The sequence below is a fragment of the Fundulus heteroclitus genome, chromosome 23 (genome assembly GCF_011125445.2).
Source record: "Fundulus heteroclitus isolate FHET01 chromosome 23, MU-UCD_Fhet_4.1, whole genome shotgun sequence".
Lineage (NCBI taxonomy): Eukaryota > Metazoa > Chordata > Actinopteri > Cyprinodontiformes > Fundulidae > Fundulus > Fundulus heteroclitus.
The window spans coordinates 16,208,541-16,221,792 of NC_046383.1; the positions used below are offsets into that span (position 1 = coordinate 16,208,541).

Below are 13,252 nucleotides of genomic sequence, written 5' to 3' on the forward strand. Positions count from 1 at the left end.
AACACGCAGAACAGAGGCTCCTGCTCTGCTCTACAGGACCCTGAGGTTCCTCTGCTTACCGGATTATTATAAAATTTACTTTGGATCATAAAAAAACAGAACATGAAGATAAAAGTTAAAGCAGCACCGTATAGGTTCTGACCCAATTATTAATGATAGTTTTGTCTATAAAGCACCTTTAACACATCACAGAGTTCACTGGTCCAATCCAAACGAGGAAATCAGTCAGAAGTCCATAAACGTTGATTTCTCTTTCAGCGCCATCCAACCAGAACTCCTGAAGGACCAGCTGGAGCGGTCAGGACCTCCACCTGTCCCAGTGGATCCTGGATCACCTCTCTGGTCGACCCGGTATGTGAGAGCTGTGGTTCTGACAGGCTGGTCTGTAGTGCAGGATCACCTGAGGTGATGGCATGGGGGCGTGGTCACACACATGGTGGATCCGCCTCTTGCTTGATTAAGAAGTTTATTTTTTGAGGACTCTGGTCCAAAGATTACAACTTCTGTCTTGTCAGAATTTAGATGCAGGAAATTTAAATTCATCCAGCTTGTGATGTCATCAAGACATGACTGCAGTCATGATCACAAGTCCATTATCTGAGGCCATGAGAATATCATTAGTGACCTTCACCAGAGCTGTTTCAGTGCTATCATGAGCTCTGAAGCCTGACTGAAACTCCTCAAGTAGGTCATTACTTTGTAAATGTTCACATAGTTGATTAGCAACTACTTTCTCAAGAATTTCAGATAAGAAAAGAAGATTAGATATAGGTCTGTAATTTACTAACTCATCCTGATCCAGAGAAGGTTTATTAAAGGAGCAATAAGTAAGATATATACTGTAAAATAATTCTAAATTATTCTCATTGGTCACCCAGGATGGAGGTAACTTTCCCTATAAGCAATCCGTCCTCTCGATCAACAAAGTCTTCATCAAGTTTCTCTCCTTTCAAATCTAGAGGTCCGATCCAGAACTACTTCGGTTCAGAGTGTAGCCGTGTTGACTTCCTGGTTCCTTTGCCAAATAAAATAGAATCCTTAGCCAGGGTTCTATTTCAAGTTGCAGAGAAGTGGACCAGAACCAGAACAGAATACAGCATCATAGACCCATCCTGTGGAAGTAAAAATAGGCTGTTGTCATTATTACACTAGGTGTCATTATTTTTACTTATTGTTCCTTTAACTCTTGTGAGCTAACTCTGGATCTTTCCTCTATTGGTCCAGAAATTATTACTTTAGTTTTGTTTTTATTCAACTGTAGAAAGTTTTGGCACCTCCATGCATTGATTACTTCCTCAGAGCTTGAATGGGTTCATGGTCACCTGGTGACATGGTGATGTAGAGCTGTGTGTAGAGGTCCAGGTACGCTGAGAGGTAAAGTCCTGCGTACCGGTGCATACCGACCCAATGAAAGCACTGACTGGAACAGGAAGCAGAGTTCCTTTGATCAGAACAATATGTGGAACAGAAGACTGAACAGTTCTGGAAACATGATGGAAGATCCCTGATCTGCATGACTCCACCCAGGTGGAGCAGAGGTTCTGTTGGATCTGAGATTAGACAGGAACCCAAGGTTCTGGGTTCTGTTTGGGTGTAATAAACTGAAGGTTCGTGAGATATTGCTGACTGAAAAACTATAAATAATAATAAACCTTCCCCGCAGTTATATACCCAATACCTCATCATTAAATTCTGAATTCATGCTTTTATTTTGAAACCCCCAGCTCTACAGAGGAGTTCTGTTCTCCTCACAGGAAGTTTACCTGTACAGCCTCCTTGTTCTGGGGAGGAGATCCATATGATGTTACGCCAGAATCAGAGAACACCCAAGCTGTTCTGATGGACCAATCAGAACGCAGAGAATGCACCTGGGAGGCTTACCTGCTGGCAGGTGACCATCTGAGATGCAGGCGGTCCAATTTACAAACAGCACCTGAAGGCATCTCAAAGATTCTTACCTGAGCGGATGATTTACTCTGAGCCAACATTAGAGATGCTGATTGATTGATTGATTGATTGATTGGTTGATTGGTTGATTGATTGATTGATTGATTGATTGATTGATTGATTGATTGATTGATTGATTGATTGATTGATTGATTGATTGATTGATTGATTGATAACTCGCTGTGATCACACGGTAGAACCTGAAGTCAGAGTAATGAAGCGTCTCCAGGTTTGACAACCACACTAAAGATCAGAGTTAGAACTGCACTGGAAGTTGACTACATTTCCCAGCATGCACTTCTCTGTGAAACAGCAGCTTCTCCTCAGTTTTTGGATCAGGATCTTTCACCTGTTTATGTTAATGAGACTGACCCAGTCCTGCAGGGACCGCAGACTCCCGGTTCTGGGACTGGTTCTGGTGTTGCAGAGATGTGTTCTCACCTGAGCCAGATGCTGAGCCGTTGTTTTTAAGCAGAGTGAGACCTCTGGCCTGTCAGACCTATCTGTGCAGAAGGAAGCAGATAAAAGCTGCAACATCACCTGCTGCGTCTCAGACCCAAGCCTGGACCCGCTGCTGGAGTTCAGACCCAGTCCGGTTCTGTTCAGATCCCCACGAGAACCGGCGGAACCTGAAGTCTCTCAGGTCCGGTTCTAATCACTTTGTTTCAGTTTATTTAGAATCAGTTTGTAGACTCGCTCCAGATCCAGCGCTTGGGTTCTAAAGCCCGGATCTCCTCAGAACACCTGCTCCGCTCCGGTTCTGCTCGGAGCTCCAGAACCAGGCGGCTTGACTGATCGGAGATGCCGGTGCGGGTCCCGGACGACTCGGACTTCTCCTCTTTTAAGGATCAGTGTCTGAGTCCGGACGGATGGAGCAGCCGGTACAGCAAGGGCGGAGTGACGGTGTGGTGCCGGGAGGAGGACAGCAGCTCGGTCCAGAAGATCAAGGTGAGGCTCACCTGGGAGAGCTTCAAAATAAAAGCTCCCGCAGATATTTCACTCTATTTATTTATTTATTTATTTATACTAGTGAGCATACATATCATATGTAAACATGCCAGATTGTTGCCATTGGCTGATTTAAAGTCAAAGATCAGACGGATTATCAACAGGCCGGACAAAAACACAAGCAGGACGAAGACTAATTACACGTTAATGTACTGAAGAGAAGCATAAATCTGAAAGTCTGTCCAGAAGAGGTTCCACTGCTGGTTCTGTACTGTGTGGGTACTGACTAATGCTGCAGGACTCCATAAAATCAGCTGATCGCTCTCCAGGCTGAAACGTGCTTTGTGCATTCAGAGGGTTCTGGTTGGTGGTTCTAATGGTTTTGGGTTCCTCTAAGTCTCCTCAGAAACCCAGAATGACTCCAGTGTTGCAGGAACCCCTTCAGACTGAGCCGGTGTCGTTGTAAAAAGTTGGAGCTCCAGTGGAAAACGAATGAAACGAGGAGCGACGTCATCAGAACTGAGTGACGGATGGAAACGGCTGAAACTGGAGCTGAAACCGGATCCCAAGAAGAACCCAGTCCAGTTTCCAGTCGGTCATTAGGTCTGCAGCAGTCTGACTCTTTATTGTGAAATAACCAGCCGCTCCCGGTTCTAGGTTCTAGGTTCTTCACTGTTCAGGTTCAGAGCTGGGTCACTAGGGTTCTATTGTGACTAGCTCAAGAACCCTATTCATGGTTCTGCTCCAGGAGCTTTGTTGTAACACATTCTGGTTCTGGAAGGATTGTAACCTCAACCTTGGTTCTTGTTGGAACAGAACCCGTTACTTGATCCTGGGTTTGGTTCTGACGGGTTCAGAACCTGTACACCGTCCCTGGTTCTGGTTCCAACAGGACCGGTTTCAGTCACCTCTGGAGAGTCCTGTCTGCTGGCAGTGGACCTCCCAGAACCGCCGCTGTGAGGGTCAGCTGTGTTTGAAGCAGATGTGTCTCCATGGTAACAGGTCAGGGACACGCCCACCTGTTTACAGGTGACCCTGCTGCTGGTGCATTGTGGGTAGTGTAGGCACTGTCTGCATTCAGGAGCTGAAAAGTTAGAGTCTGAGCAGGAGGAGGCGAAGCTGCTGCTGGTTCTGAGGATGTTCTGCAGGACGGCGTCTCCATCTCTGGATCTCCACCAGGGATCTAACTCCTGCTGGCCTGGGCCTCCAGATCCACCTTACTGCTTCTCCATCAGCATCCAGGACCTTCTTCAGCCTGGCTTTCCTTCTGAATGTCTGAGGAGATGTTTGACCTCCAGGCTGAAGGTTCAGGATGTTGGAGGTTTTGCTTTGAAGCGGCAGCCATCAAGGTTTCACCTCCAGCCGTAAAACAGCTGGAGAAGGAAGATCAGACCTGGATGAAGAGGTGGAGCTGGGAGAAGGAACTATTCAAACTTTCTTGGATCCAACATGGCAGCTCTGACGTCCTGAGGTCAAGCTGGTCGAGGAGGAAGACAAACCTCCGGGTTTCATCATGATGAGTCTAGTTTCTGCAGACCTGCAGGGAAGCTCTCGCCTTCCTGGAGAACTCCAGTTCTTCAGGAATGTTTTATCACCTGATCCAGACTCAGGACGTGACAACGATGGTGGTTTGTGCAGAAATAAGTCAGAGGCTGTTTCTGCTCCTTCATGAATGTTTCTGCAGAGCCCTGAAGATGAGAGGAAACAGGTTTGGCTGCTGTTTCCTCCTCAGTCAGTGAAGAACTGTCTGGTTTAACCTTTAATGCACACACAGAGTTTAGAGCAGACCTCCTGTCCAGCCTGCCTCCTTCTGAAGGCCTTTCCTGTCCTGCTGGTCCTGCTGTGGCCCTCAGATCTGAGCCAATGAAGGTAGATCTCTTCACTGGAGGTAGTTTCACTGTTTTAACCCAGGGAAGTTCTCTGCTGCAGGAACTGCCTTCAACTCTCTGTTATTGCTGCCTCTGATTTATCATTTTATATGTTTGTATGTCTATCAAACTATCAACTACACTTCATTGGCTGATATCATAAATGTTCTATGCTCTATTATTCTTCCTAATTCTTTGCATTCTAAATATTGTCAATTAAAACTGAGCCAGACCGCCTGAAGCCAGCGGCGGCAGCAGCTGAGTGACGAGCAAAGAGCCGGAGCTCAGGACGTCCTGAATGATTGATGCAGCGGCTGAGTTCTGCTGATTGAGTTACACGGATCTGGTGACCGCTGCTCAGCCGAGCCTGACGCTCCTGGAAGATGACCACCTGGAAAAAGGTGACGTCCTGCAGGTATCAGCCGCCTCACATGGTGTCCGGTAACCTGTGAGCTGGAAGAGGCTGCAGGTTAACTTCTGTCTGGCTGTTTCTGAGAGGCTGGTCTGAGGGAAACGCTGCCGACAGGCGGAGGACCAGAACCTGGACTCTGGTGGAACCAGCAGGAGACCATGCTGCTTTTAAAGCCCCAGTCATCCTCATCTTCATCACATTTCAGGTGGAGGACGTGTCAGTCTTGCTCTAATGCATCACCTGCATCGTGTCCTCAGCCTTTTTTCCACATTAAGGATTGCTGTCACTGCTCTGCAGCAGGGGGCGCTCACGCCTTCATTCTTGTTCCTATGTTTCCATTTTCCCAGCAGGAAATCTGGAATTCATGAAGTGCTGCAGGGAGGCTGAGGGTGGGATTGTTTTCCGCCTCCAAGTTGATCTGAGCCTTTTCTGGAGGAAGTGTTTAAAGCTGCAGCTTGGTTTCACAGTCAGACCAGCTCCACTGATCTCACCTTCAGTTTCTACTTATTCTCTGACATCAGCTGCTAGCAGAGCTCCAGCTGTCCATCCAACCAGAAATAACTGTCTTTACAGCGTGGAAATGAACCCTGCAGTCACATCAGTCAATGGAGGTGTGAAAGAGTCCAGTCAGCAAAACAAAACATCTGCAGGAATCATGATCTGCTGTCAGCAACAGTTCCCTGCAGCAAAAAGCAGCAAAAAGCAGCAAAAAGCGGCAGCTGCATCAAGCCTGCATCCACACAGCCTCACCTGAAGGAACCTGCTGCTGAGGACATTCCTCATTTAATGTGGAGAAAAAAAGCTTAGAGCTTCCATGATTGTTGTGTGGCGCCGACAGCAAAGCATCCTGATCCAAAATGTCTGCAGTTGCTTCATTTCCATGGGAGCGGGCTTCCTCGCAGTTCTGCTCTCTGCTGTGGATGAAAAGTGGGATCAGAACGTCCTCCAGGGACAGTCTGGTGACCTGTGGACCTTCCAACATTAAGGAGCACCAGGTCACAAGGCTAAAGTTAGAACAAAGTTTAAACGGAACATGCCCCTGATTTGTGGTCAGTTCTGCAGACGTTTCCTGAAGGAACTTCCTGGTTGTTCCTGTTGATTCCTCAAAGTTTGTTTTTGTTTCTTGGGTTTCTCTTCCTGACCTCGTTAAAGCCAAATGACTCCATGACTGCATGACTCACCTGAGCCTGCAGCTCACCTGACAACACCTGATCTGCAGGGATGCCTCTGAGCAAGACAGCGATCAGGTTTCTCCTTCAGAGTTCATGGGAGAGTTGAACTTTAGGCTTCACTTTCCTGGAGAACAGAACCCAAAGGGACGGTTCAGGTGACCCGGTGTCTGGTCCCATTACTGTAATGGCCCTTCCAGACAGGAAGGAATTTGCATTAGCACTAGTCCTGCTAGCTAGAAGAGCAGCAGGGAAGAAAAGGCTGTGGGTGTCAGCTCCACGTTAACAGGCCGGCTGGAAATGTGCTTCCATGATACTGCTCTCCTGAACAGTGGCAATGTTCTGTCATACGGGGAATTCACACACAGCCTGCGACTGAAAACCTCTGTTGGCTCATCAGGGTCTCCATGATCAGAGTGTCTGAATAATAATATAATAATAATACATTTAATTTATACTGCACTTTCCATCAAAAGATCTCCAAGTGCTACAAGTAAAAAAGGAAAAAAAAGCATAAAAAATAAAACTTTTTTAAAAGAGAGAGAGAAAAAAATAAATAAAACATCTAAAGGGGACCAATAGCTTTGCTAAAAAGAAATCTTTTAAGGCCTTTTTTAAAACACTCAGTGGACTGAGGTGCCCTCAAGGTGTCAGGGAGGGCATTCCAGATGTGGGGCAGAGGCACTAAATGCTCTATCTCCCATTGTCCTGAGTCTGGTTCTGGGAATGTGGACGAGGTTTGAGTGAGTGGAGCGAAGGGACCGGGTTGTCTTCTGTGGGTAATAGGAGTCTGGATGCTCCTTTAGCCTAGGAACCTCACGATGTCCCTTAATGGTGCTAAGGAGCTACAAGGTATCCCACATTCCTTTGCGTATCAGCACATCTCCTCACAGAAACCAAATAAAACCTCCGTAGAGCAGACAGCGTCTCTCTGTAGCTCATGTCCAGAAGGCTGTAGGATCTGACTCCATCCTCCATGTCTCTGACTCCATCCTCCATGTTTCTGACTCCATCATCCGTGTCTCTGACTCCATCCTCCATGTCTCTGACTCCATCCTCCATGTCTCTGACTCCATCCTCCATGTCTCTGACTCCATCCTCCATGTCTCTGACTCCATCCTCCATGTTTCTGACTCCATCCTCCATGTCTCTGACTCCATCCTCCATGTTTCTGTCTCTAATGACGTCAGAGTTAAAGTCTGGAATCAGATCAGCAGCTGAAGCTCCTTTCCTCCCTGATGGAGTTCTGCTAACCCAGGAAAGGTCAGGGAGCAGGAGCTAGGAGGTAGGAGCTAGGAGGTAGGAGCTATAATCATAATCATGACATTATCAGTTTATCCTCCATTTTGCTTCCTTCTCTTTCTGGAGGAAGTCCCGGTTCTATTGGCCACATGTGTGTTTGTCACACCGCTAACTTCTTCCAGTTATTGCCGGCCAGGTTCTCGTGCTGCATAAGTTCTGCTCTGGTCCGTCTCTGAAGAGCTGATGGTTTGACCCATCAGCAGGTTTCAGTCTCAGTCTGAGAGTCCTGGATTAAAACCTCCGTCTTTCTGTCTGTGTCTTCTAGATGAGGATCGTGTGCAAAGATGTGACGGCAGAGACGCTGTACGACGTCCTCCATGACACCAGCTATCGTAAGAAGTGGGACACCAACATGATCGACACGTATGACATCGGCAGGCTGACGGTCAACGCAGACGTGGGATATTACTCCTGTCAGTACCACTGAACCCAGTCTAAGTTCAGCTCAGATGGACCTGTTAGCAGAGGTTATATCAGAACCGCTCAGACACTAGTCCAGGTCAAGACAAGAACAACCCGGACATTCAAATGGTCCAATCAGAGCAATGTCTCATTCTGATTGGCTGTTTGTTCTACTGGGTGTCAGAATGGCTAAACATGAGTGCAGGGATGAAGCTCCTCAGACCCATTCTCAAACTAAACTGCATTGCTTCCACATTCTGCAGGCTTCTTCTGAATTACTGCCAGACTACTGCCCCCTGCTGGCCAGGACAGCTGGAGGGTGGACCATGTCTGGGTTGGAGAGAACCTGGTGCCTTGCAGAAGAACGTGAACAGGATGGTTCCCTCTGAGATCAGCAGATGTGTAGCTGAACCTTTACAAACCTCTGGCCCCTCAGACGCTCCTCACATTCCTCACAAAGAACAAATTGTTTCTGTTTGGAGCTTATTTTAGGCTAAATAACCATGTTCTGTCCGTTAATACGTTAAAAATCAACATCAGTGGCAGAAACATTCAGTGAAGGGTGTAGTGAACGATCTTCTATCAGCTTTGAGTTCTGGGGGGTCATGTTATCTATCGGCTGTCCCACATGCCAATCATTGTGATGTGTTCACCTAAAAAAACTAAATTGAGGAAGTTATTTTGAATTTTGCCATTTCCATCAACCTTTAGTAACGCAATATTTAGAAGCGCGCACATAAAGCTGTTGAAAGAAACTCAGCTTATGTCACTAATTCTCCATCGGATCCAGAACCTGTGGAACCAGCAGCATGTTAATAAACCTGTAACAGTGCATGAACTGGGCTGCTGGACTCCCAGCAGGGGGCGCTAGCCCTCACAGCTTTGGGAAAGAAGCTGTTTTTAAGGCTGTTAGTTGTTTTTTTTAACTCACTTTTTATTGAATCCAATTTCAAAGTCATTGTACATCCGTCGCTCTCATTTCTCAAGTGGTCTTAACAAGCTGAGCTCTCTGCAGTCCGTCAGCTGGATGACCAAAATATCTTTGGGAACCATACCAGTTCTCATGTTGCACAGAAACACGTGAAAAAAGAGGATTTCCGGTCAATTTTCTTTCCTTAATTATAATGTATAAACATAAATATTCATTCACTCACCCACATACATGTATATGACCATACCTACATATACATTCATATTTGTATTATTTATGGTTTGTTAGTTTTTGATTTGATATTGCTGAACTGTTTCCCTGGGGGACGTAGGTCAAAGAGTGCCTTGCCTGGGGGGGGGGGGGGGGGGGGGGATACGTCTGGTTCTTTTCCAGACTTGCGCAGCATAAACTGCATAAACTGCAGACTAATATACTCAGTTTCTGAGTTTATTAGTTCTGGCTCTGAGGTTCTGGAGTGTTTCCCTGATGGCAGAGGGGCAAACAGCAAATAGCCTGGGTGGGGTGGGGTGGGGTGGGGGGGATCAGAGGAGATGCGTCTGGACCTTCTTTGGACTCATTCTGCATAAACTGAGTCTAGATCCTGCAGACAGTAACCCACAATCCCCTGCTCTGTCCTCACCACCTTCTAGGTCCTTCCTCTCCTGGACTGTGCAGCTTCCATACCACACAGTGATGCTGAGACATAAACGCTCTCTATTGTAGCTCTGTAGAAGTTCTTTAGCAGCTTAGTGGGAAGTCCAGACCTTTTCAGGTTCCTGAGGAAGAAGAGTCTTTGTTGGGCCTTCTTCACCAGGTGGGAGGTGTTCTCAGTCCAGGAGGTCAGAGGAGATGTGGATGTCCAGGAACCTGATGCTGTTCATCTTGAACGTCAACTGTTCAACACGATTGTATCAATTGTTTCCTTTTAATTCTTCCTCCTTCCGGTGTCTCTTGTAAGGGAAATGCCCGACTCCCCTGAAGAACCGAGACTTTGTGACGATGAGGTCTTGGCTTCCACTCGGCAGCGACTACATGATCATCAACTACTCCGTCAAACACCCGGTCAGTGTGCTGCTGGTGCTGCCGGTGGGCTCAGGTTACAGATCGGTTCTGGGAATTCAGACCCGCTTCCTTTTCTCTGTAGAGTTCAGTGACATGTTCACAACCCTTTAAATACAGCAGGAACAGCTCAGGTTTTACAACAGCTAAAGGAAGGCGTCACCTTCCTGAGTTTTGTTGTTATATTTTCATATACCCCATATTTCGGACTTTAAGTCGCATTTATTTACAAATTTATTTCACACAATCCAAGACTATAAACTGAGATTTAATCTGGTAAACCAGTTTATTAAATTACCACAAACAGCTGAATAACATGGAACATACCTGGCAGGATAAATTGGGTAAATTAGCAACTCCAGCCAGCAGGTTTTATTCAGCGTATTTCAAGTTTTCACAATTATTGTTGAATGGTAAATTAGCACAAAAAGCCACCGACTCCAACCCAGAAAGTTCTCGTCAGAGCATTTCAGTCCAACAACGCCTAAATCAGACCGTTAGCGTAACGTTGCTACGTGCTAAGCTAACAGTAGGACACGGATGTTTCAGAGCTTCATAAAGCTCAGTGAATCAGAGAAGTTGTAACCCGCCCTGACATCAGAGCTGTAAGCTAGCGCTAGCTGCTGTTAGCTTAACGGTGCTACGTGCTAAGCTAACAGTAGGACACGGATGGTTCAGAGCTACATAAAGCTCAGTGAATCAGTAAAGTTTTAACCCGCCCTGACATCAGAGCTGTAAGCTAGCGCTGGCTGCTGTTAGCTTAACAGTGCTACATGCTAAGCTAACAGTAGGACACGGATGTTTCAGAGCTACATAAAGCTCAGTGAATCAGAGAAGTTGTAACCCGCCCTGACATCAGAGCTGTAAGCTAGCGCTAGCTGCTGTTAGCTTCTCAGACGGCCCAGTAACGGTTCTGTCTCTGTCTGGATCCTTAGAGCTGCTCCACGCATCGCTCTGCTGCCTGAATCCAGACTGAAACAGAGAAACATACAAACATGTTCAGTCTTTGTTGTCTATAAGTTAATGTTTCAGTTAATATTTAAGCGGTACAGCAGCAGAATAATGTTCACAAACCTGGAGCGCCTTCTTGAGGCTACAGACGGTAAAGATGCTGGTTTAGATGAATTACCATGTAAAACTGATATATAAGTCACACCTGAATGTAAGTCGCAGGATCGGCTAAACTATGAAAAAAAAAGTATGACTTATAGTCCAAAAGTTACGGTAATTTATCTTTTATTAATCGGGTTATAAAATCGTTCATTCTCCAGTAACATCTGACAGCGGCTGTTTCTCAAAATGGTGAACTGTTCCTTTAATGGTGACACTTCCTGTCTCTCCATCTCCATAGCAACATCCTCCTAAGAAGGACTACGTCCGCGCCGTGTCTCTGCTGACGGGCTACCTGATCCAGTCCTCCAGTGCCACCAGCTCCACGCTCTACTACCTGACCCAGGTGGACCCCAAAGGTAAGAGGGGAGGACGTCTTCCTCTGAGGTCCACAGTTCTGTCCTCCCAGCTCCTCAGTCCTGTCCTCTGCTGTTGTCTGCAGGCTCGTTACCAAAGTGGGTCGTTAACAGAGTCTCTCAGTTCGTGGCTCCAAAGGTAAAACCCTGACCAGGTCATCCACAGGTTCTGTCTCTGCTGCCTGTCAAACCCCGTGTTGCCGTCTCTGTCCTGCCAGGCCATGAGAAAGATCTACAAGGCGTCTCTGAAGTACCCCGAGTGGAAGCGGAAACATAACCCGGCCCTGAAGCCGTGGATGTACCCGGAGCAGAACACGCTGCCCTCCATCAGCCCGGCGGACCTGACCTTGCAGCGCGCCGACTCTCTGGAGAACATCGACGAGAGCGGCGTGAGCGAAGAGAAGGCGCAGCACAGCGAGGACGAGGAGACCTAGACTGTCCCCAGACTCTCAGCAGGACTGTCCTTCTCTCTCCTTCTGTCTGCTGGTTTGTTTGATCACCAGTTGGGATGTTTCCCACCGGCAGCGAATGCATCACAGTCCTTCAGCTTCTATCACTGGACATGTTTACCCTGAAGCCCTCCGTCTTCAGGCTGTCCATGAGCAGAGAAGACCGTCCAATAACCTCAGACTGTCCCCAAGCTGTCCTCTGACTGTCCTCTGACTGCAGAGGTTTTCCCCTTCTGTCCTCTTTAAGGTTTTATGACCAAACCAAGCCTGGTAAATTCTAATCAGCAAAAAAAAAAAAAATCTTTTTTTTTATGGATCTTTTTAGATTTGATGTGTTAAACTGAGCTGAAAATCAATTCCTCATTATTTAATAGAAGTGAAACATGTAAAGACAAATTTTTTACAGTTACTAATTAGATGAAAAAGACCATTATGTGTGCGATTAATAAAGGTTCCTTTAACCTGGTCCTTGTGCTTTAATAATTATGATCCATAACCTTGTGATGAGTCTCATGAGATGAGGTCAAAGGCTGTAAAAGATATTTTCTACCAAATAAATATTTAAGAACCAATAAACTGATAAAAAGTTTCCGTCTTTCCAGCCAAGCAGCAATAAGTCATTTTTCAGGGAGGTAATTCCAGAGCTGAGGAGTTCTGGTTCTGGGAGCGCTGACAGAACAGGTCTGTCTCTCATGGTTCTACGTGATTTAGGTCCGAACGCGTTCAGTGCTTTACAGACCGCCAATAAGATTTAAACTCCATTCTTTTACAAACAGGAAGCGACTTAAGACCCAGTGGGAATCGATGCTCAGGAAAGCTGACTCGTTATTTTTTAGAGAAACCCATGAAGACAAACATACAATAATCTGCTGAACATAAAACCACGCACCTGTTCTCTCCAGGTGATGTTTTAAAGTGACAGTGCACTGCTGCAGCAATATGTGGTTCAGGCCAGAGTGTGTGTCCACGGGTGTCAGTCCTGTGTCTCTGTGCTGTCCTCTGATGGACCGTGACCCGTCCAGCCTGGCACACGCCAGCTGTTATTACCAGGTGGAGATAATTCATGAGGGAGCGGAGATTTAAAACGGATGCAGAGGTTGCAGCTTTCTGCTGGACGGGTAAGTTAATTCAATATAAATCTGAAGTATATTTTGGTGTTATGTTAGAAACAAGGCAGTGTAGTCCAACTCTGTCCTCCTGGCAGAGACGGCTGGTTTGTTCGCCTCTCTCTCAGGAACTATGTGTGTACGCGGAGGGATATCAGCCGTTCACTGTCAGTAATGCAGCAGGAAGACAGTC

The 13,252-nt window shown here is 46.6% G+C and overlaps 1 protein-coding gene across 2 annotated transcripts; it reads left to right on the top strand.

Annotated features, from left to right (window-relative positions):
• The first annotated feature begins 2,481 nt into the window (after window positions 1-2,481).
• Window positions 2,482-12,418, top strand: stard15 (StAR-related lipid transfer (START) domain containing 15). 2 transcript variants are annotated; one of them, XM_021312644.2, is made up of 6 exons: window positions 2,482-2,895; window positions 7,912-7,978; window positions 9,938-10,041; window positions 11,390-11,507; window positions 11,591-11,643; window positions 11,723-12,418. In XM_021312644.2, exons 1-6 carry the CDS (start codon window positions 2,749-2,751, stop codon window positions 11,936-11,938), a joined length of 705 nt encoding a protein of 234 aa, XP_021168319.1. In that variant the 5' UTR covers window positions 2,482-2,748; the 3' UTR covers window positions 11,939-12,418. The 2 variants fall into 2 exon arrangements, with proteins under 2 accessions (XP_021168319.1, XP_012711642.1); XM_012856188.3 differs by having other exon boundaries at window positions 2,485-2,895; window positions 7,912-8,059.
• The last annotated feature ends 834 nt before the right edge of the window (window positions 12,419-13,252 follow it).